This window comes from Oryx dammah, unplaced genomic scaffold (genome assembly GCF_014754425.2).
Source record: "Oryx dammah isolate SB20612 unplaced genomic scaffold, SCBI_Odam_1.1 HiC_scaffold_5, whole genome shotgun sequence".
Lineage (NCBI taxonomy): Eukaryota > Metazoa > Chordata > Mammalia > Artiodactyla > Bovidae > Oryx > Oryx dammah.
This window is the reverse complement of record NW_024070189.1, coordinates 41,564,410-41,589,493: the sequence shown is the minus strand read 5'-3', so window position 1 is coordinate 41,589,493 and position 25,084 is coordinate 41,564,410. Positions and strand designations below refer to the sequence as shown.

The window sequence follows — 25,084 nt, the reverse complement described above, 5'->3', positions numbered from 1 at the left end:
CTACTGCAATATTTCTGCCTGGGGGTGCTTCAGTCTGGAGAAGGCCTTGGTTGGAGGAGGCCCAGGTCTTAGAGCTTCCTCGATCTACTTGAACACAAGCTCCCTCCTGTTGCTGGGCCTTCATACATGCTGTGCCCTGAACTACTTGCTAAAAATCAACCCTTCCATAAAACCAACCATGTCTTTACATGTCTTTAACAGAAGAGAGGAGGGAGAGCAGCTCAGGCCCTGGTTGTTTCAACACAGGACCAGCAGGACTTCCTGCAGAGTGTGGAGTAACAGCCTAAAGATGACTCCAAGTGACGTGGCCTGAGCAACTGGAAAGACTAGAGGTGCCACCAACTGAGACAGGGGTAGCTGTGTGTAACAGACTGGGAGGAAATATTGTGGACTTCAGACATGCTGAGTTTGAGATTTCTCAGACACCCAAGTGGAAACTCTTCAGGAGAGGGGATCTGGACTGAAAATAATTATTTGAGACACATCAGCCTAGAAATGGGATTTTAAAGCCATGAACCAGAGTTGATGCTCTGGGGATGTCCTTGGCTGAGACACTAGGCCCTGGGGCCTTGTGCAATAGTAGGAGATGGAAGAGGCACCATCACACACATAGAAACAAGCCAATGAAGCAGGAGGAACGGTAAAACTCAAATGGGATCCTACTGCAGCCAAGTGAAACAAATGCATTAACAAAAAGGCAATGAAAAAGTTGGCGTAAAGCTCAAAATACAGAAAACGAAGATCATGGCATCTGATCCCATCACTTCATGGGAAATAGATAGGGAAACAGTGGAAAACAGTGTCAGACTTTATTCTGGGGGCTCAGAAATCACTGCAGATGGTGACTGCAGCCATGAACTTAAAAGACGCTTACTCCTTGGAAGAAAAGTTATGACCAACCTAGATAGCATGTTGAAAAGCAGACATTACTTTGTCAACAAAGGTCCATCTAGTCAAGGCTATGGTTTTTCCAGTAGTCACGTATGGATGTGAGAGCTGGACTAACTGTGGTGTTGGAGAAGACTCTTGAGAGTCCCTTGCACTGTAAGCAGATCCAACTAGTCCATTCTGAAGGAAATCAGCCCTGGGATTTCTTTGGAAGGAATGATGCTAAAGCTGAAACTCCAGTTCTTTGGCCACCTCATGCGAAGAGTTGACTCATTGGAAAAGACTCTGATGCTGGGAGGGATTGGGGGCAGGAGGAGCAGGGGACCACAGAGGATGAGATGGCTGGATGTCATCACTGACTCGATGGATGTGAATCTGAGTGAACTCCGGGAGTTGGTGATGGACAGGGAGGCCTGGCGTGCTGCGATTCATGGGGTCACAAAGAGTCGGACACGACTGAGCGACTGAACTGATACAGTTCAACTGATACATAAAATAGACAAGCAACAAAAATTTACTGTTTCCTGGTGACTCTGATGGTAAAGCATCTGCCTGCAATGCGGAGGACCCGGGTTCGATTTCTGGGTAGGGAAGATCTCCTGGAGAAGGAAATGGGAATCCACTCCAGCACTCTTGTCTGGAAAACCCCATGGATGGAGGAGCCTGATAGGCTACAGTCCAAGGAGTCACAGAGAGTTGGACATGACTGAGCGACTTCACTTTCACTTTCATAGGAAACTGGTGACTCAGATGGTAAAGAATTCGCGTGTAAGCAAGAGAGCCAGGGCAGATACCTGCCTTGAGAAGATTCCCTGGAGAAGTGAATGGCTACCCACTCTCAGTATTCTTCCCATGGACAGAAGAGCCTGTCAGGCCACAGTCCATGGAGCTGCAAAGAGGCAGACAAGACTCAGTGACTTACATTTCACACTATAGGGAAGTATATTCATTATCTTGCAATAAACTATAATGGAAAATAATCTGAAATACATCCACACACACACATGTGAATCACTTTGCTATAAACCTGAAACTAACATAATACTGTAAATCAACTGTACTTCAATTAAAATAAAGGAGTCGAGTTACACTGTGCCCCAATATAATTTATATACTTCTCTCACATATTAATACCACATCCTTTGATGTTTCAGGTTTTGAAGCTGTGAGTGAAAGGATGTCAGAAAGTGGAATGTGAGCTAAGTGAGCTCCTGTTCACACAGCTAGAGGGCACTGCCTAGTGTAAAACAGAACATCTCCCCAAATTATGAGATGATGCGTCCTTTTTCTTCCTCCCCAAAACCAAAACACTGTTTTCTACTTAAAAGTACTGACATCAGAAATTTGTTTGGGGATGAAAACTCACTTTTAGCTATGTGCCTTGCTGCATTATCACATGATTGTAAGTTATTTCCTCTGCATCCATTTTAGGGAAGGTGAGTGGATCAGAAAACAAAAAAACATGATAGCACTGGGCTTTCATCAGATAAGGTTAAGGGAATTTTCTGAAAGACTCAGTACTCTTCCAAACCAAGCCCCTGCAAGACTTGGCCACCAGTTGAACTCCTGTGCTAGTAGAAGTTATTCAAAATGTATGCTGAGTGTTGTCAAAAGTTTTGTCAAGGCACTGCATTTGTAGTGAGCATTGAGACTTACCACACTGACAACAGAACTCTCTATTTGGTAACTACCTATGTTGCTAAAGAATGTTGACATATAAAATTTCAAAACTACAAACATCAAAAATCAAAAATGAATTATTTCAAGTGAAAGGAACACTATTGAAACAAATTGCTTTAAAAAATGACAGCCTTGAGAAAAAAACATACATTTAGTAATATGCTGAATGGTATATTTCTTTAAAAATATACTGTTGTTCTATTGTCGTGATACTTCAAATACAATCATATCCTTTGACACAACAATTCCATGTCCACAATCATAAATGTTGGAAGTATACAAATGCACATAGGTTTTGGTATATTTGAAATGGGGGAAAAAAAACTAAACATCTATGTATGGGGAAGTGATTTAATAGATTAAGCACATTTGTTCTACTTAATGCTACAGAGCTGTCTAAGTAAAATTTGTTGTCCCATTCTCACATGGAATGATGAGCTTCTGTATGTAGTGGAAAAAATTAGGTTACTGTGTGTGTGTATGTGAAAGAGAGAGACAGAAAATAAGAGAATAGCCCAGAACTTTCCTAAATCTAGAGCCACGAGCCACATGTGTCTATTGAGCGTTTAAAAAGTGACTAGTCAGAATGGAGATGTCCTCTAAATGGAAAATACTCACTGAACTGTGAAGACTTATAATGAAGAAAAAACACAAAAGAACAACAATCAAAAAAAAAAAAAAAAAAAAACCGCTGCATTTCTACTGGACAGGGCTGACCTAGGACTGTTCCTGGGGAGTGGGACTGGGGAAATTTTTTGATGGAGAGGACAGGGAATAGGCATTTCCACTTTTAATTATTTTTCAGAAAGCACTTAATTTAAAATTTTAAAAATCACAGTAGGAATCCAAGCAAACTTTATAGTTTAGTTAATATTATGTGTCAGTCTTAATTTCTTACTTTTCACAAATGGTACCATGGTTATGTAAGCTGGTAACCAAAAAAACAAAAAGCAAAAATCTGCTGAATACAGGAACTCTGTACTATCATTGCAATTTTTCTGCAAATCTCAAATTATTTCAAAATAAAAACCTAAAAAAAAAAAAAATGAGGGAAACAAGCACTCTAACAAGATGTATCTTCTGCTTAGAGATTCTTACCTGGAGTCTCAAAGTACTTACTGTAAAGTAACTCACCTACCCACAGTTCCTTGTAAACACTTTTGCTTGAAACAAGTCAGCTAGGATAACTAAATATCATATTCCTTAGCTCCCACCTGAAATTCCATCAATTCAGAAAACTCCCTTCTCCCTTGGTGATTAGCAGCTGTCTGGCTGCTGCTTAGGTACCAGGAATTTTTGCTGGAGTAGGAGGCTTGCTCAGAGAACAGGAAAGGTGCCACCTCTCCAAGGACTTCACTGAAGCCTGGGTAGCTAGAAGTTTTCAAAGCCCCTTCACTTGCTCCTTGCTCCCTCATCAGCTCCTTGCTTCAGGCCTCAGACTTAACCAACACTAAGGTCAAGAGATTTTTGCTAAGATCTCATCGTGAACTTTGAGATTAAAATATTGAATCAAAAATCAATAGTATTAGTATAACAAACTTCACCTATATTTATTACAGGTGTTAATTACAAAGGACAACATATCAGATTGTCATAAGGCATCTTGTTAAGTATAGACTATAAAGCTGTAACAAAATATTTTCCAAGGGTGACCCACCCACAAATAAGGTGGATATTTAAACAGACATTCTACCACCACAACCACACCTGCATAGCTTAAATAACTTTTTAAACATCACTACTTTCTCTGGAAAAAGAGTCACACCATAAGCAGAAGGAGCTTGACTAAGAATTACGAAAGAAAACTGCTACTATATAAATGAGTGACCTTTATAATTACAGGCAATACAACTTAAAAAAAAAAAACGATGTAGAGGATCTAGAATCTTCAAAGTCTCAATTCTGATGCATTCTCTACTGCACAGCTTTTCCACTGAGAACTGGTTAAAATCTGAGCTCCGCTTAAGCTTGAGAACTCTCCAACCAAGTGCCCCACTCTCTCCTTTTCCCTTTTCCAGCTGAATTCCAGAAAAGAATGATGAAAATCTTTAAAATTACAGATCTAGGGCATCTCTACATACCTTTGGAAAGACTTTCTCAATAGAAATCTGGGGACAAAATCAATTTGTATTCAGTTAAAAAAAATTCAAACATGTGAAAATCAAATTTAAATGGAAATAAGCATAAGGGGATGTTCCGAAATAAATGAATGACAAGTCAAACCACTTGGAATTTCTGCCTTGGGAATTCTAACACTAAAAGTGACAGGCAGATAAAACGTGGTAAGATCTTAAATTTTCAGTCTGAAAAGATCAGGGAGACTCTTCGGGCCCTGTGGGTGTCTATGGCAGAGATCTAGGAAAATTTCTAAGGCACTTCTAACACATTCAATCTTTCTATGTTGTTTTTAATTAAGTTACCACTTGTCATCACCCAGACACTTTGGGGGTTCCTTGATAGTTTGTTATCTTTCTGCCATCTTCCTCATTACAAATCACTGATACAGAGTTGATCCTACCCTGAAAACCAGGGTCCCAATCCTTGCTGGAACCACTCTTGACACATCTAGAGTGATGCTACACACTACCACTGGCTGTGACCCTGAACTTATCCAAAGTCTTCATTTCTTTCTATGAGGATGAGGGTGGACAGGAAAACATTGTGATCATACCTAAATCAATGTCTTTATTACAAAAAAATGGAGAAAATGATTCAAACAGTGGAAAAAGTGAAACTCTTGACTATTTTCCCCTGTGGAATAACCATATTAACTTTGGAATATGCTTCTGGAATATTTTACAGTAAAAGAAAAAAATAGAATTAACTATACTATTTTAGAACCTTTTTTTTTTATTAGTAACATAGATTTCTCCTTTGAAAAGTAACACAAGCTCTCTGAAACTAGGGATTTTGTCTGTTTCCTTCACTGCTATATTTCTAGGAACTAAAACACTGTTTGGCACAAAATAGGTGCCAAAAAACATTCACTGAATGAATGAATGAAATCCTCTTCCTGTCAGATCAGTGAGAAGTTCCATGAGGTCAGGGATGTGTCTATTTGGTCTCTGTGATCCCAGCAACAAAGTACCTGGCACAAGGTAAGCACTTAGTATCTGTTGAACTAGCAAAACAACTCAATGATGAAACCATCTTTTTTTTTTTTAACTGTTCCAGTGTGTTAGCAATACCACCTAACCAGCTATTCCCCAATTCATGGAAAAAGTCTCTCATAAACACTGTTGCAATAGTTTTTCTTATATATATATCCTTGTTTAAAGATTTTTTTAGGATAAGAATCCCTTTTGTGGGGCAATCATTGACCTGGTTTAAATGTGTTTTGAAACCTCTTCCCTCTAGAATTTCATAAATTAAAAATAATTAAGATTAGTTTTTCAGCTTGTATAAAAGCCACTGCCTGGAACTCTGCAAAATGATTTCCCTTTCAAATCTCCAGTAGAAAACCAATGCTTCCCTATCCTGTCTAGATGCAGCCTGAACTCTGTAACAAACGGGCTGCCTGCATCCTCGGTGACCAACAACTCCTGCATGCAACCCAGTAGCACTTTAGTCATCACCCGGAGAAGGCCGTGTCAGGCAGCTCTACTGTTGGTTCATCCAGCAGAAAGGAGAAAGAAGACAGGAGAGTAATAGACTTCCAGGGCCTGAGCTGGAAGAAGTTGCTGAGAAACTAAGAGCTGGACAAGACCAGAAACAGGAGCTTAAGAGTATTTTTGAGTCCCACACAAGTGAAGATACAGAGCTCTATCTGAACTCTCCAATGGAAAAGTTTTTCCAGAAATTTACCTTTCTGCTTGTTTAATCTGTTCACTCCAAAGACATTAAGTAAATCTCTATTTATGTGTCAGAGTTGTTCCATAACTGGGGAGGGAAAAAACAGGCAAGATGGACCTACTCTCCACCATCTTGGCACTGAAGCTTAAGGACCATTGTCGAGGCACGAAGGGATCTCACTCTGACAAATAAAGATGGCTAGAGACCTTCACCTACTTTCCACCAGGGAACAGAATTTGTGTCCCAGTCACTGCTGCTTCTTTTGTGAAAAACACTGCTCCATTTCTCACCATGAATGGAGAAGTTGGTTAGAGATCTTTCCCTTTGAGTACACCCCAAGCAAAACTGGTCAACACACACTGAGTGTACTTCCCTTTTCTCCAGGCACATCTGCCACACCACAGGCCTTGCTGGGCCATCTTCTTAACTGAGGCCAAGGAGAGCTGGGCATTGGCACTTACTGTTGCAGACTCAACATTCAAAGAAGTATAAACCTTGAGGCTTTTAGGGAATCAAGACCATCTAGTCCTACCCCAGTAGTTTCCTAACCTGTTCTGTGTATCACGGAGCTCTTTGAGAATCAGTGACCCCTTTAAACTTCCTGGATTGAAAAAGACACACATGTATCTCCGCACGTAATTTCCCCTGTATTTTTAGGAGTTTCATGGACACACCATGTAATCGAATATCTAGAATTCCTGAGATCCCATATTAAGAATTCTTGCTCTCTATAAAAGTCCACTTGAGCTCTAATGTCCCAATTAGCAGTCTCTGAGTTGGGTGGATGGAACGCAGAGGCAATGTAGTGCCTGTGTATTACCATACAGGTCCCAGCTCAATCCTTGAGTGAGCTAGTTATCTTTAAAATATGGAAAAACTCTGCTCAGTGGCCAAGGACAGAATTTCTCAAATCAGTCAGCTGAGCCATCTCATGTTTTCAAAGAAGACAACACCAAGCCCCAAAATGAAGTGGTTGAATCTGGTGGCGTTGAAAGGTGACAGCAGCCCAGAGGTTGTTAGGATTGTTGCCCACTGTTGACGGAGCAGTAATACTCGTAGGGATCCTCCACTTCATATACGTTTTCCTCAATGATATAGATGTTTTCCTCTGGGTGCATCCCCTCTGCTGCTGTATTTGCCAACCCTGAAGGAGAAAGGTTGGCCAAAGTGATGAGGCTGTGGAAATAAAGTATAGCAGTTGAGTTAAGCATTTTCTGGACAACATGTAATTGAGAGAACGTGCTTTGCTGAAGAGTTAGCAACCAAGGCAGTATACGATCCTTGATCAGGTCCTGACTAAGAAGGGAAAACATAAAATAACAATGAAGTAATCTGGGGAATATTCTGTACGAATTTAAATTAATCTGAAATTTCTTAGGTATAAAGTGGAAGTGTGTTATGTAAGAGAATATACTGGTATGGTTTTTCCTGTGGTCATGTACGGATGTGAGAGTTGGACTGTGAAGAAGGCTAAGCGCCGAAGAATTGATGCTTTTGAACTGTGGTGTTGGAGAAGACTCTTGAGAGTCCCTTGGATTGCAAGGAGATCCAACCAGTCCATTCTGAAGGAGATCAGCCCTGGGATTTCTTTCAAAGGAATGATGCTAAAGCTGAAACTCCAGTACTTTGGCCACCTCATACGAAGAGTTGACTCATTGGAAAAGACTCTGATGCTGGGAGGGATTGGGGGCAGAAGGAGAAGGGGACGACCCAGGATGAGATGGCTGGATGGCATCACAAACTTGATGAACGTGGGTCTGAGTGAACTCCGGGAGTTGGTGATGGACAGGGAGGCCTGGCGTGCTGCGATTCATGGGGTCGCAAAGAGTCGGACACGACTGAGCAACTGAACTGAACTGAGCAAGTGCAGACTAAAGTGTTTATGTGAAGTGTCAAGACGTCTGAAACACCTGTACAAATTGTTCAGAAAAAAACCAAAATTGTATACGTAAAGAGAGAAACAAAGTAAATGTGACAAAATATCAAATAACATGCTCTAATTGTTCTGCTATTTCAATTATTATGTGGGTTTAAACAATTCCAAAAAGGAAAAGGAATGTGTTATGGATCCAGTGAGACTTGAGTTTGAATTCTACCTCTGTTGCTTACCATCCATATGATCTAGGCTAAGTCGGATTTGCCTTTTCCATTTATTCATTCAAGAACTATTTAGTGTGTTACACACTGAGCCCATGCATCAAGAGAAACAACAGTGAACAAAACACAAAAAGCTCCTGGAGGCTGTATTTTAGTAAATTTATGGTGTTAGGGTCCTCACCTATACAATGGGAATAAGTACTCTTCTCTCACAGGGCTGCTGTAAGGAACATTTATTCATTCAATCCTCAAATATTTATGAAGTATATACTAAGAATCAGGTGTGCACTAGGGGATACAGTTGTTAATGTGGCTGATAAGTTTCTAATTTTCTATGGAGTTTACATTTATAGGTAGAGATAAAACATTAACCCAATAACTTCATAAAGAATCAACTAGTAGTACACATAAATGTAAATATTACCTATTGATATTACAACGTTTCAGGTTTCAGCTCTAATAAATCCTGGTTATAGAGCATATAGAGCCATGATGATTAGATGTTCTATTATTTGACTCTTTTACTGCAGACTACTTTGTCTTCATAACTATACCATCTAGTGTGTGTGAATGCTAAGTCACTTCAGTCATGTCCAACTCTTTATGATCCTAGGGACTGTAGCTTTCCAGGCTTCTCTGTCCATGGGATTCTCCAGGCAAGAGTGGGTTGCCATGCCCTCTTTCAGGGGATCTTCCCGACCCACAGAGTGAACCTGCACCTCTTATGTCTCCTGCACTGGCAGGCAGGTTCTTCACCACTAGCACCACCTAGACTTAGTCTAAAATTATTAGTGGTTCAGATAGTATTCAGTGGACAGAATCATTTTTTTCTTAAAATATATTTCATTCTGCCCATGTCCCAAAGATCACAGAAACCCAGTAAAAGTTATATAAGCTTTGTGAGTGTGTAGTGTAGTGGAATTAGGAATGGAGACTAACTCTGCAATATGACAGGCAAGCAGTTTTCAACTCTGTTTGTACATTACAATTACCTAGAAACTTTTTATAAGAATAAGGGCTTCCCTGGTGGCTCAGATAGTAAAGAATCCACCTGCAATGCAAGAGACCCGAGTCAGAAAGATCCCCCGGAGAAGGGAATGGCCACCCACTCCAGTATTCCTTCCTGGAGAATCCCATGGACAGAAGAGCCTGGCGGGCTGCAGTTCATGGGGTCACAAAGAGTCGGACACAACTGAGCAACTAACTCTTTCACTTTTTCACTATGATGAGACCTCATCCCCAAAGATTCTACTCATTTGCTCTGGGGTAGACAAATATGTTTAAGTGCCCTAGTGATTCTACCAGGCAATCAGAGTTCAGGAGAACCAGGCTGGGTTATGAAAAGCTCTGAGAGTAGACGCTGAGCTTATCATTCACTTCTGTAACCAATGGCCACCTAGAGCCTGGGTAGAGTAGGTGCTCAATCAGCTGAAGGGTCGCCCAAAATCCCCACCTTCTCCTACCCTACTCATGATTCTTACCTTGAATTTTGTATCTTCTCTTTTCTATCAGAATACCCTAAGTAGAAAGGCAAAGAAAAGTTCATTTTAAATGCTTTAATAAAATAAATGAGATAAAAAACAAAACGGGCTAACTGGAGGCAAAGATTGTTTAGGGAAATCTGGTCTACCAGTTAAGATCGAATTACATCAAACCACTGATATGTGTCTTGGTTTATTACATAAACTGTGGTAGAAAGTAATAAAGATGTATTTTCATATTTAACAAATATAAGGAGTTCCTACTGCATATCTGGTGGTATGCTAAGCACAAGGGACACAAAAAATGAATTATGAGCCTTGACATCATTAAGCTTGTCTTCCAGTGGGGAGGCATTTAAGAAAAAAAAGTAAATAGAAAAAATAAAATAATTTCAAACTCTGATGTGACAGAAAGAAAAGTACTACAGCAAAATAGATTAACCTAGAAATTATCATACTGAGTGAAATAAGACAGAGAAAGACAAATATTGTATCACTTATATGTGAAAGATAAAAACATTACAAATCTCTTTATTTACAAAACAGAAACAGACTCACAGACACAGAAAACAAACTTATGGTTGCCAAAGGGGAGAGGGGAGGAGACATAAATTAGGAGTATGGAATGAACAGATACATGCCACTAAGATGACCTTTAAGCTCAGTTCTGAAAGAAGAGAATGAGTCACCCAAATGAAGAACCAGGGTGAGCATTCTGGATTGAGTAGAGCCCTGGTAAAGATGGTGATAAGTGGCTGAAACTGAAAGCATGACTGGAATAAAAGAGTGGCACAAGATAAGATCTGAAGTGGAGCCTGGGCTAGATACTATAGGACCCTAGAAGTCATAATCAGGAGCTTGGGTTTTATCCTAAGACATAAGAAATAATTGAAGGCCAGAAATATGATATAACTGGGTCTCAAGAAAATCACTTTGGTTGCTATGTGGAGAATGAACTAAAAGGAGGTATGAAAAAAAGAGCAGATAAGGCATGAGCTGCCTCAGAATAAGGTAGTGACAGAGAAGCACAGAATCATGAATGGATTTTAGATATGTTTTGGGAAAAGTGCAGGAAGTGAAGCTGGATTGTGTGTAGCTGGGATTGTGTGTTAGGAGTGAAGAAGGAGAGAATTCAAGGATGGCTTCTAGTTCAGGCAACCAGTTGGATGGTAGTGAAACACTAGGATGAAGACCCAGTGAGGTGGGGTAGGGTTTTAAAAGGTGGAATATAGACTCTAGAGCTCCTTTTTGGACACGGTAAGATGGGAGACAAATAAGTGGAGATAACACCTGAACAGCTGGACAGTCAGTACCAACACCCTTGAGTGATAAAAACAAAAACTAAGAATGACATTGAAGTCTATGGAAGTATAGGTTATCATCATCCAGGGGGTATGGAGAGAGAAAAAAACATCAGCTCTGGCAATCTCAACACCTAAAGATCATGCTGAAGATGAGAAAATAATAAAAATGACTGAAAAGGAGTGGTCAGATGAGAGTGGTGTTTCAGAAGTCAAGAGAAGGAAGACTTTTTTGGAATGACTGAGGGTCAACTTAGTTGAGTATTACTGAAAGATGGATGTACTGCAATGAAGACAGAGGTATCTACTGGGTTTATCAAAATGGAGATCACTGAGCTTGAACTAAAACTACTTCCATGGCAATTCAGGTGTAGAAGCTAAATGGGGCTGGGGGTGTTTGAAGAGTACAGAGGAATGAAATGTAGGAATAAGTCATCTGAAATACGCCTGTGAAGGAGAGGAGAGATACGAGAGTAGCTGGAGAGAAATGTGTGAACTAGATCTTATTTTTATGCTAATAGAAAAAGCATAAATAGGAGTGGAGAAAGAGATGATTCTGGAGAAAGCAATCAAAGGAAGAAGGAAGTCATGGCTATGGCAAAGTAGTTGAAACAATCTTTTAATACTTCATCAGTGCAGTGAGAAGGGAGGGAGGTTTGAGCAGCAGTGAAATATGTGATGCTCATCTCAGACACTGCACTAGGAAGATACAAGGTTGCTGCACATTTCTGAGTGCCAATTTATGGCTTTGATGTCATGATTAAAAACCTGTCACCCTCGTTGTGTGATTTTCTCTAGCAGGTTCTAGGGAAAAGACTGCAAACTGTACACAACTTTCCCATCTATTCTTCTAAGTAGTCATGTTTTGAGTTTTGGCAGTAATCATATGTGTGTATAAAACATGACTTTTCCCACTCCTCCTCAATTTCTTTCCACACCCTTTTTCACAAACCCTAGTGGTCCCTAATATCCAGGCCTTGGCAGAACTCAAAATGTGGGTGCTATCATTGCTCCTTATCAACCTGTAGACTCCATATTCATGTGGTCAATTCCCAAACTCCACTGCTACCTCTCCATAAACTCGGGTAAGTGGGAGTGAGTAGCTCTTCCTCTGAACAATTCATTTAACATTAAAGGCAGAATAACAAAAAGATAAGCAGGATAGCTTTGGTTTCAAATCCTCTATCAATTAACAGTGTCACGTTGGACTAAAAGTTACTTAACATTTCCATACAATGGCTCTCCAACTGGTATATGAGAACAATATTAGTACCTTTCTCAACCCAGTAATTATGAGGATTTAAAGCACATAAAGCACTTGGAAGCATAATGCACATAAGCCACAAGGATGAGCAGCTCATCCCAGTTTTCCCTGGACTGTCCCAGTTTTAGCACTGAAAACCTACATATTTGGACACCACCTCCCCTTCAGTCTTGGGAAATTTCGGAATGGTTTGTAATCCTACACACAGTTGATGTTCACAGATGAGTAAGAAAGGCTACTAAAATAATAGAGGTATAAGGCCTTGGCCTCTTCCCCAAAGAGAAGAGAATATATCACAATTAGTAAAGTACATGAGGTTTTTGGAGTGTTGGAAGTGTTTGGTCATTGATTGTGGTGATGGTTTTCTGAGTGAAATCATCTATAAAAGTTCATTAAGTTGGACACATTTTACATATACAGTTTATCACATATAAATTATACTTATTTTTTTAATAAACATAAGCAACTTAGAAGTAAAACGTTTGCTGAGTGCCACAATGGAGGAAAATAACAAATGCTACAACCTTGACCATGACCCAGTATTAAAGGAACATGCTGCCCCTCTTTAAAGAACTACACTTAAGTAATTAACCTCCAATTAAATAAATAAATTTATATTAAAAAAGGAAAGAAAGAAGATAGAAAACACATAGAAAGAAGTGATTGTTGATTCATGAATTTAAAAGATTTATGTTCTTTACAAAATAAGAAAATAGGTACTAGAATCAACTTGCCTGAATCTGAATTCCAGCTTCGCCACTTACTGATTCTGAAACCTTGAAAAAACCTTGAATGTTTACTGTCTCTAAGTGTTACTCTCCTCTGCTGTAAAAAGTGGGGTTAACAGTACCACCTACCTTATAAGATGGTAATGATGATAAATATAAAAACATGTTTGTTACATGGTAAGCACTGAATAAAAATGAGCTATTATTAATCCTGTGGTGTGAAAAGACTAAAGAGTGTTCATTCTAATCGTTATAACCTAATAATTATAATATCTAGTTTGGGGTTGGCTGCTATATTAACAGTTCCTTATCATAGGGAGAGAGAAGCACCATCAAACAACTTACATTTGAGAATTAAACCACCAGAGTTAAGAATCAGAGCCAGGAAAAAATATTTTGGGGGCAGTCCTAAGATGGAGGAGGAATAGGACTGGGAGACAACTTTCTCCCCCACAAATTCATCAAAAGAATATTTGACTCTGAGCAAATTTCACAAAACTTCTGAATGCTGGCAGAGGACATCAGGACCGAGAAAGGCAGCCCATTTTCTTCAAAAGGAGATTACGTGCCTAACAGCAACTCCCAACAGAGAAGCAACCCAGATGCTCACACGGGCCACTAGCAAGCAGGTGCTGGACAGGGAGGCGCAGGCTGCATTGCTTTGGGTAAGGACCGGGCCTGAATGCCCCAAGGGCAATCTGAGGGAACTAGCTTGAGATAGCAACCCAGACTGTGGGATAGCTATCCTGTGAAAAGCCCCAACCTAAGACACCACCGCTCAAGAACAAAGGACTGAGCAGAACTAGCCAGCTGCGGACCGGCCCGTCCCCCACTGGAGACAAGCAGGCGAGGGCAGCCAGAGCCAGAAGGGGGCAATTGTGACCCCAGAGAGGCATCCTCTACCGAACTGTAAGCAGGCTTCATTGCTAACCAAGACTTCTTGGGATTCTGGATGGTTGACATCCACTGGGAGGATCACAACCAGAGATCAGCTCCCTAGAAGAGACACATGGCACACCTAAGAAGGCGCAGATTTTGTGCACCCAGAAAACTGAGCGACTGGGACAGGGGAGGTGATAAGACGCAGCCTCCAACAGCAGGGCGGGGGTGGGGGTTGGGGGTGGGAACTGTGCTCTCCAAACCCCTGGTCACCTGAGCTTCTCAGACCTGGGAAGGGCACAAAATGAAGGCCCAACAAAGTCTGTGCCTTTGTGGACTACCTGAGAACCTGAACCTGAGTGGCTTAGACCTGGGAAGTGCATGCAACCCAGGGCCCACCACAGACAGTTGCCCGCAGAGCAACCTAAAGCCTGAGCAGTGTAGACTGGGAAAGCACACACGCCATGAGCAGGGCAAACCCAGCGTGGCCAAGGCACTGCGAGCACTTCTCACACATGCCAGTGATATTTGTTTGCAGCGTTCCTCCCTCCCCACAGCACAACTGAACAAGAGAGCCTAAAAAAAGTGAACACCACCACCCCCTTGTGTCAGGGCAGAAATTAGACACTGAAGAGACCAGCAAACAGAAGAAGCTAAAATAAACAGAGGGAACCACTTTGGAAGTGACAGGTGCAATAGATTAAAACCCTGTAGTTAGTACTGACTACATAGGAGGGGGCCTATAGATCTTCAGAAGTATAAGCCAGATGAAGGAACTATCTGAAAATGAACTGACCCCACACTGTCTGCAACAGCTCCAGAGAAATATATTTTTTTACTATTATCATTTTTAAAATATTTTTTATTTTTTTATTTGTAAGTCCGCTATTACTTCTTTAATTTTCATTTTTATAACCTACTATTACATTGCAAAAAAGACCCTATTTTCAAAGCAAACTTCATATGTATATACTTTATAATTTTTGTGACTGTTTTGTTTAATATTGTATTCTTGAGAATCTAACTTCTACTCTATATTTCTAATCTTTGGTTTTTGGTATTTGTTATCAATTTTGTACCTTTAAGAACCCAATCTTCAGTACACATTTTTAATTGGGAATGAGATTACTGGCCTGATTGCTCTCTCCCCCTTTTGACTCTCCATTTTTTCCACCAGGTCGCCTCATTCTCCTCCCTCCCGCTTCTCTTCTCTACCCAACTCTGTGAATCTCTTTCTGTGTTCCGGGCTGTGGAAAACACTTAGGGAACTGATTACTGGCTGGATCTGTCTCTCTCTTCTTGATTCCCCCTATTATCCTCCTGGCCACCTCTGTCTCCTTCCTCCCTCTTCTCTTCTCTGTGTAAGTCCATGAACATCTCTGAGGGATCCAGACTGTGGAGAGCACATGAGAAGTGATTACCGGCTAGCTTGCTCTCTCCCCTTTTGATTCCCTCTCTTCTCCTCCTGGTCACCTCTATCTCCCTCCTCCCTTTTCTCTTCTCCATGTAACCGTACCTCTCTGGGTGTCCCTCACTGTGGAGAAACATTTCATAGTTAACCTAGATGTTTTATCAACAGTGCTGTGTAGATGGAGAAGTTTTGAGGCTACTGTAAAAATAAGACTGAAAACCAGAGGCAGGAGGCTTAAGTCCAAATCCTGAGAACACCAGAGAACTCCTGACTCCAGGGAACATTAATCAATAAGAGCTCATCAAAAGTCTCCATACCTACACAGAAACCAAGCACCACCCAAGGGCCAACAAGCTCCAGAGAAAGATATACCATGCAAATTCTTCAGCAACACAGGAACATAGACCTGAGCTTCAATATACAGGCTACCGAAAGTCACACCAAACCCACTGACATCTCAAAACTCACTACGGGACACTACACTGCACTCCAGAGAGAAGAAATCCAGCTCCACCCACCAGAACACTGACACAAGCTTCCCTAACCAGGAAACCTTGACAAGCCACCCATCAAACCCCACCCGCAGCAAGGAACTTCCACAATGAAGAAGAACCACAAACTGCCAGAATATGGAAAGGCCTCCCCAAACACAGCAATATAAACAAGGTGAAAAGGCAGAGAAATACTCAGTAGGTAAAGGAACAGGATAAATGCCCATCAAACTAAACAAAAGAAGAAGAGTTAATGGGTTAGTTAGAGTTAATGGGTGTTAATCAGTTAACCTGATATAGAATTCCAAATAATGATAGTGAAAATGATCCAAAATCTTGAAAACAAAATGGAGTCACAGATAAATAGCCTGGAGACAAGGATTCAGAAGATGCAAGAAATGTTTAACAAGGACTTGGAAGAAATAAAAGAGTCAATATATAATGAATAATGCAATAAATGAGATCAAAAGCCCTCTGGCGGGAATCAACAGTGGAATAATGCAGGCAGAGGATAGGATAAGTGAGGTAGAAGATAGAATGTTAGAAGTTAAGTGAAACAGAAAGGAAAAAAGAATTAAAAGAAATGACGAAAAACTCAGAGACCTCTGGGACAATGTTAAATGCCCCAACATTTGAATCATAGGAGTCCCAGAAGAAGAAGACAAAAAGAAAGACCATGAGAAAATACTTCAGGAGATAATAGTTGAAAACTTTCCTAAAATGGGGAAGGAAATAGTTATCCAAGTCCAAGAAACCCAGAGAGTCCCAAACAGGATAAACCCAAGGTGAAACACTCCAACACATATTATTCAAATTAACAAAGATCAAACAAAGGGAACATATATTAAAAGCAGCAAGGGAAAAACAACAAATAACACAAAAGAGGATTCCTGTAAGGATAACAGTTGATCTTTCAGTACAAACTCTTCAGGCCAGAAGGGAATGGCAGGACATACTTATATTGATGAAAAAGAAAAACCTACAGCCCACATTACTGTACCCAGCAAGGATCTCATTCAAATATGAAGGAGAAATCAAAAGCTTTACAGACAAGCAAAAGCTGAGAGAATTCAGCACCACCAAACCAGCTCTCCAACAAATGCTAAAGGATCTTCTCTAGACAGGAAACACAGGAAGGGTGTATAAATTCAAACCCAAAACAACAAAGTAAATGGCATTGGGGTCATACTTATCAATAATTACCTTAAATGTAAATGGGTTGAATGCCCCAACCAAAAGACAAAGACTGGCTGAATGGATACAAAAACAAGACCCCTATATATGTTGTCTACAAGAGACCCACCTCAAAATAAGGGACACATACAGGCTGAAAGTGAAGAGCTGGAAAAAGATAGTCCATGCAAACAGAGACCAAAAGAAAGCAGGAGTAGCAATACTCATACCAGATAAAACAGACTTTAAAACAAAGGCTGTGAAAAGAGACAAAGAAGGACACTTCATAATGATCAAAAGATCAATTCAAGAAGATATAACAATTATAAATATATATGCACCCAACATAGGAGCACCGCATTTTGTAAGACAAATTCTAACAAGTATGAAAGGGGAATTTAACAGTAGCACAATAATAGTGGGAGACTTTAACACCCCACTCATACCTATGGATAGATCAACTAAACAGAAAATTAACCAAGGAAACACAAACTTTAAATGATAGAATGCACAAGATAGACCTAACTGATATCCATAAGACATTTCACTGCAAAACAATGAATTTCACCCTTTTCTCAAGTGCACATGGAACCCTCTCCAGGATAGATCATATCCTGGGCTATAAGTCTAGCCTAGGTAAATTCAAAAAAATTTAAACTATTTCAAGCATCTTTTCTGACCACAATGCACTAAGATTAGATGTCAATTACAGGAGAAAAACTAGTAAAAATTCCAACATATGGAGGCTGAACAACACACTGCTGAATAATGAGCAAATCATAGAAGAAATAAAAATATACATAGAAATAAATAAAAATGAAAAAACAACAACGCAAAACCTATGGGACACTGTAAAAGCAGCGCTAAGGGGAAGGTTCATAGCAATACAGGCTTACCTCAAGGAACAAGAAAAAAGTCAAATAAATAACATAACTCTACACCTAAAGCAACTAGAAAAGGAAGAAATGAAGAACCCCAGGGTTAGTAGAAGGAAAGAAATCTTAAAAATTAGGGCAGAAATAAATGCAAAAGAAACAAAAGAAACCATAGCAAAAATCAACAAAGCCAAAAGCTGATTCTTTGAGAAAATAAATAAAATTGACAAACCATTAGCTAGACTAATCAGGAAACAAAGGCAGAAGAATCAAATCAACAAAATTAGAAATGGAAATGGGGAGATCAAAACAGACAACACAGAAATACAAAGGATCATAAGAGACTACTATTAGCAACTATATGCCAATAAAATGGACAACTTGGAAGAAGTGGACAAATTTTAGAAAAGTACAACTTTCCAAAACTGAACCAGGAAGAAATAGAAAATCTTAATAGACCCATCACAAGCACGGAAATTGAAACTGTAATCAGAAATCTTCCAGCAAACAAAAACCGAGGGCCAGAAGGCCTCACAGCTGAATTCTACCAAAAATTTAGAGAAGAGCTAACACCTATTCCACTCAAACTCTTCCAGAAAATTGCAGAGGAAGGTAAACTTCCAAACTCATTCTATGAGGTCACCATCACCCTAATACCAAAACCAGACAAAGATGCCACAAAAAAAGAAAACTACAGGCCAACATCACTGATGAACATAGATGTAAAAATCCTTTAAAAAAATTCTAGCAAACAGAATCCTACAACATATTAAAAAGATCATACATCATGACCAAGTGGGCTTTATCCCAAGGATGCAAGGATTCTTCAATATCCACAAATCAATCAACATAATACACCACATTAACAAATTGAAAGATAAAAAATCATATGATTATCTCAATAGATGCAGAGAAAGCCTTTGAGAAAATTCAACATCCATTTATGATTTAAAAAAAAAAAAAAAAAACCTCCAGAAAGCAGGAATAGAAGGAACATACCTCAACATAATAAAATCTATATATGACAACCCCACAGCAAACACTATCCTCAATGGTGAAAAATTGAAAGCATTTCCCCTAAAGTCAGGAACAAGACAAGGATGCCCACTCTCACCACTACTATTTAACATAGTTTTGGAAGTTTTGGCCACAGCAATCAGAGCAGAAAAAAAATAAAAGGAATCCAAATTGGAAAAGAAGAAGTAAAACTCTCACTGGTTGCAGATGACATGATCCTCTACTTAGAAAACCCTAAAGACTCCACCAAAAATTACTAGAGCTAATCAATGAATATAGTAATTTCAGGATATAAAATCAACACACAGAAATCCCTTGCATTCCTATACACTAACAATGAAAAAACAGAAAGAGAAATTAAGGAAACAATTCCATTCACCATTGCAATGGAAAGAATAAATACTTAGGAATATATCTACCTAAAAAAACAAAAGACCTACATACAGAAAACTATAAAACACTGACAAAAGAAATCAAAGAGGACACAAATAGATGGAGAAATATACCATGTTAATGGATCAAAAGAATCAATATAGTGAAAATGAGTATACTACCCAAAGCAATCTATAGATTCAACACAATCCCGATCAAGCTACCAATGGTACTTTTCATAGAACTAGAACAAATAATTTCACAGTTTGTTTGGAAATACAAAAAACCTTGAAGAGCCAAAGCAATCTTGAGAAACAAAAATGGAACTGGAGGAATCAACCTGCCTGACTTCAGGCTCTACTACAAAGCTACAGTCATCAAGACAGTATGGTACTGGCATAAAGACAGAAATATAGATCAATGGAACAAAATGGAAAGCCCAGAGATAAATCCACACACCGATGGACACCTTGTCTTTGACAAAGGAGGCAAGAATATACAGTGGAGAAAAGATAATCTCTTTAACAAGTGGTGCTGGCAAAACTGGTCAACCACTTGTAAAAGAATGAAACTAGAACAGTTTCTAACACCATACATAAAAATAAACTCAAAATGGATTAAATATCTAAACGTAAGACCAGAAACTATAAAACTCCTAAAGGAAAACATAGGCAAAACACTCTCTGACATAAATCACAGCAGGATCCTATATGACCCACTCCCAGAGTATTGGAAATAAAAGCAAAAATAAACAAATTGGACTTAATTAAAATAAAAAGCTTTTGCACAACAAAGGAAACTATAAGCAAGGTGAAAAGACAGCCTTCAGAATTTGAGAAAATAATAACAAAGCAACTGACAAATAATTAATCTCAAAAATATATAAGCAACTCCTGCAGCTCAATTCCAGGAATATAAATGACCAAAAAGCCTCTTGATGAAAGTGAAAGTGGAGAGTGAAAAAGTTGGCTTAAAGCTCAACATTCAAAAAACGAAGATCATGGCATCCAGTCCCATCACTTCATGGCAGATAGATGGGGAGACAGTGGAAACAGTGTCAGACTTTATTTTGGGGGGGCTCCAAAATCACTGCAGATGGTGACTGCAGCCATGAAATTAAGATGCTTACTCCTTGGAAGAAAAGTTATGACCAACCTAGATAGCATATTAAAAAGCAGAGACATTACTTTGCCGACTAAGGTCCGTCTAGTCAAGGCTATGGTTTTTCCTTTGGTCATGTGTGGATGTGAGAGTTGGACTGTGAAGAAAGCTGAGTGCCAAAGAATTGATGCTTTTGAACTGTGGTGTCGGAGAAGACTCTTGAGAGCCCCTTGGACTGCAAGGAGATCCAACCAATCCATTCTGAAGGAGATCAGCCCTGAGATTTCTTTGGAAGGAATGATGCTAAAGCTGAAGCCCCAGTGCTTTGGCCATCTCATAGAGTTGATGCATTGGAAAAGACCTTCATGCTGGGAGGGATTGGGGGCAGGAGGAGAAGGGGACGACCCAGGATGAGATGGCTGGATGGCATCACTGACTCAATGGACGTGAGTCTGAGTGAACTCCGGGAGTTGGTGATTTCTGGGGTCCAGCCCCGGTGGATCCAGGGAATTCGAAGCGTGGACGGAGTCGGCGAGGAAAGACTTATTTATTAATATAAGATTAGATTAGGAAGAAATAGTGTAGTAGGAAGATTAAGTGGAGGAAGAGGGCTGAATAGCTTGGATTACGTGGAAGACCAATAATATTCCAGACAAGGAATTTGCACCATCTACGTTGGGCCACCGGCGCTCGCTTGAATATCTAAGGGTGCCTCGCCTTAGGCTCCCTTTCGCGCGGGTCTTAACAGCCAGGGCAAGTAAGTAGACTTGGCGAGCCTCTGCACCCCAGATGGAAATTCAGCCTGAAATTAAGGCAAAAGGCAGAAGGAGGGAAAGTGAAAAGAGGAAAGAGAGAGAGACATGGGGGGAGCCAGATTCCCAAGAAACCAGGCCAAGAGACTAGTCCGAGAAACTGGTCCAGTCCTTTATTGTTCAGAAGGCCTTTTATACTTATGATAAAACATGGAGATCAATGGGTAATAAAGTTATGCAGCGTTAGCAGTCCAGACTCTTATCAAAACCAGGCTTTTCTCTCTGCATACCTAATTGTATACACAAGTCTTAGGTAATTTACATCATCTTCCAGCAAAAGGGGCCAATTAACATTTTACAGCCTTTTTTCTGATAAGGGTTTGTCAACCAGAAGACTTATTTGTGTTGATCTTCCCAAAGTCTGGTGCCACTCTCAGAAAGCACTAAATAAAGTTACATTCTTACATAGCAAGGACACAAGAGGAGTGCAGTGATATATAACAAAGAAAAGTAATTAACTCAAAAGTCTAGTGTTGCTAACATCAGAACTACTATATATCTTTTTCCATATCCCGTTTACATTGATTAACATCCTCCCAGGTGCCTAAAAGATAAAGAATATGGAGGTATGGCAGCAATCATTGAGTCAACAGTGAAAACCCTCTACCAATATAAGTTTTAACTCTTTAGAAAAGGCTAAGATGCTTTTAAGCTTTGTGCCTCTCACGGTTGGGGGGCTGTAAGCAATTCATGAACTTGTAAGAGGTCTGGGGAACCTGTTAGGCAAGCTAGAGAGCTATCAGAGGGGGGTTTAACTGAAACATCCCTTTCAAATGCAGAAGACTAAAGCCCTGAATTGACTTTTTTCCAGAGAATATCAGAAGAGTGGAAAAGCAGGCAGATTCTTATTTTTTGGGGGGTGGATGCTCAGGAAATTCCAGGGGGAAAACCTGAGGTCTGATTAGCCTTGCCATCAGAGCTCTTGCCGCATGACCTTGTCACGCGTGGAATTCCTCACGCTGGCTCCTGGCAGGTGATGGACAGGGAGGCCTGGCGTACTGTGATTCATGGGATCACAAAGAGTCGGACACAACTGAGCGACTGAACTGAACTGAGCTGAATCAAAAAATGGGCCAAAGAACTAAACAGACATTTCTCCAAAGAAGACATACAGATGGCTAACAAACACATGAAAAGATGCCCAACATCACTCATTATCAGAGAAATGGAAATCAAAACCACAATGAGGTACCATTTCATGCCAGTCAGAATGGCTGCTATCCAAAAGTCTACAAGCAATAAATGCTGGAGAGGGTGTGGAGAAAAGGGAACCCACTTACACTGTTGGTGGGAATGCAAACTAGTATAGCCACTATGGAGAACAGTGTGGAGATTCCTTTAAAAACTGGAAATACAAAGCTGGAAATTGCCATATGATCAGCAGTCCCACTGCTGGGCATTCACACTGAGGAAACAAGAATTGAAAGAGACACATGTACCCCAGTGTTCATCACAGCAATGTTTATAATTGCCAGGACAAGGAATAAACCTCAATGTCCATCAGCAGATGAATGGATAAGAAAGCTGTGGCACATATACACAATGGAGTATTACTCAGCCATTAAAAAAGTACATTGGAATCAGTTCTGATTGGGTGGATGAAACTGGAGCCTATTATACAGAGTGAAGTAAGCCAGAAAGAAAAACACCAATATAGTATACTAACGCATATATAAGGAATTTAGAAAGATGGTAACAATGACCCTGTATGCGAGAGAGCAAAAGAGACACAGATGTATAGAACAGTCTTTTGGACTCTGTGGTAGAGGGCAAGGGTGGGATGATTTGGGAGAATGGCATTGAACCATGTATATTATCATATGTGAAATGAATCACCAGTCCAGGTTCAATGTATGATACAGGATGCTCAGGGCTGGTGCACTGGGATGACCCAGAAGGATGGGATGGGAAGGAAGGTGGGAGGGGGGTTCAGAATGGGGAACACATGTATACCCATGGCAGATTCATGTCAATGTATAGCAAAACCACTACAATATTGTGAAGTAATTAGCCTCCAATTAAAATAAATAAATTTATATTAAAAAAAAAAAAAACAAGCATCCAGCCCTCATGGACCACATTGGTTGAGTAGCTTTGAATGTCCCCCAAATTACTCAAGCATGAGTTATTTCAGGGTTTACTCAAAGTGAAATTAATCTCCAGTCTTTTAACTGTTCATGTAGAAATGCTTCTAAATGATTAAAATTATACTTACAGTTAGCCTTTGTCTAATTCTTCTGGGAAAACCAACATTTAACTGAGTTGTGAAAAGAAATATAACACAGGTATTGATTCAAGATGAAAAAGACCTTTTATCTTTCCAAAACAATTTTAAAAATCAAAGTGGTTTTGAGGACAATTTAGCATTTTGTAGAAATTGGTAACACTCTCAAAAAATACTATTATATTTGCAAACTCTTTTTTCTAAAACAGAAAGCCTCTTTTGCTACTCTTTCCCTCTTTTTTCCTTGTATTTATTTCTGCCCTGCCTCGTTCTAAAAATCAGAGCCTGCCAGTTGTCAACATAAACACCTAGAACTGTGGCACTGATGTAGCAAAAATGTCATAAATTATATGGCTATTGATTTTCTTCTCCTGGTGTCTTCATGGTCTACTCAATACCATTGCTTCTTCTAACTGCTAAAATACCATCCTCCTCCCAAAGAAAGCATTTAATGCCTTGTATTTCCAGAACCCTGAGAAAATAAATTTGTCTATAATGGAAAAATCACACTCACCTCCATTTTTCTATCAGGTAAATAAAAACCTGTGCACACATGATTTGAAACTTTGGGGACCCTAAGCCATATCACATTTGGAGTCACTTGATTTAAAAAAAAAGGGGGGGGGGACACAATCATGAAATGCTTGCATGTTATGTCCTCTAAGTCCCAGACTAGATGTCCTGATTCTAAGTTGTATTCAGGTATTCTTGACAGCCTTGGTAACTGAGGTAGAAGTGTTTTTTTCTATCTTCCCAATGAGAATTCTTGATGGAAAACAGGATTCATGAGGTCTAAAGAGAATGTACAATTCTAAGAAGTATGTTTCATGTTTTGAAGAGACCTCTGCAATGATCAGAAAGTTTGAGCCAATTTAGTATAAAAAATTAGGACTCTGTGACAGAGGTTGACTTTTCACTGTCGACCTAGCATCACTCTACCCAGTGTCCCTGACTCATAGGAATGCCATGGGAAACTGACTGAAAAATTCAGCAGCTGATAGACAGGACTCTGACACGGTATTTGGTCACTGTCTTCTACAGTCAAGACCATAACACCTTAGAATCTGGATCCAGGACCTAGTGATAGTCATCTATAATGTACACATTATCTTCTTCTTGGATAGGCTTCAGAGCTGCATTTTTCAAAGCTCCAATGCGAGAATCTTTCAATGGAATCATACTGTAGAAAGAATAACATGAGTAAGAAAAAAGAAGATCACTTCTCAAGTATGAGCAGCATATTTGTTTATGTTCATTCAAGCCTGAGTATTTGCATTTCTCAGAGCCCCATTCAAACATCCTATGAAATGAATAGAAGCTTCCTGAATTGTCAATATGAGGTTGCAGGAAATTGTTTTTAATAAGGAGGTAGAAAGTCACAACTTTTGGTTTCAAAAATCTCACACTGGTCTCTTTCAAGACACTCGTGCAATAGAACACAAAAAATTTAAAATCTAACAAGACAAATACCACACATCAAATTGAAGTATTAAACCAG

At 39.7% G+C, this 25,084-nt stretch overlaps 1 protein-coding gene across 1 annotated transcript in view; it reads right to left on the bottom strand.

Moving 5' to 3' along the window:
* Positions 1–6,991: 6,991 nt before the first annotated feature.
* Positions 6,992–25,084, bottom strand: part of LOC120864460 (hepatitis A virus cellular receptor 2-like) — a 48,169-nt gene continuing 30,076 nt past the window's right edge. The window contains exons 2-4 of the mRNA XM_040241543.1: positions 13,577–13,639; positions 9,939–9,975; positions 6,992–7,536 (exon numbers count right to left, since the gene is read on the bottom strand). Of these exons, the coding sequence (XP_040097477.1) occupies positions 7,377–7,536; positions 9,939–9,975; positions 13,577–13,639 (260 nt within the window). The 3' untranslated portion in view covers positions 6,992–7,376. The remainder of the gene's footprint in view (positions 7,537–9,938; positions 9,976–13,576; positions 13,640–25,084) is intronic.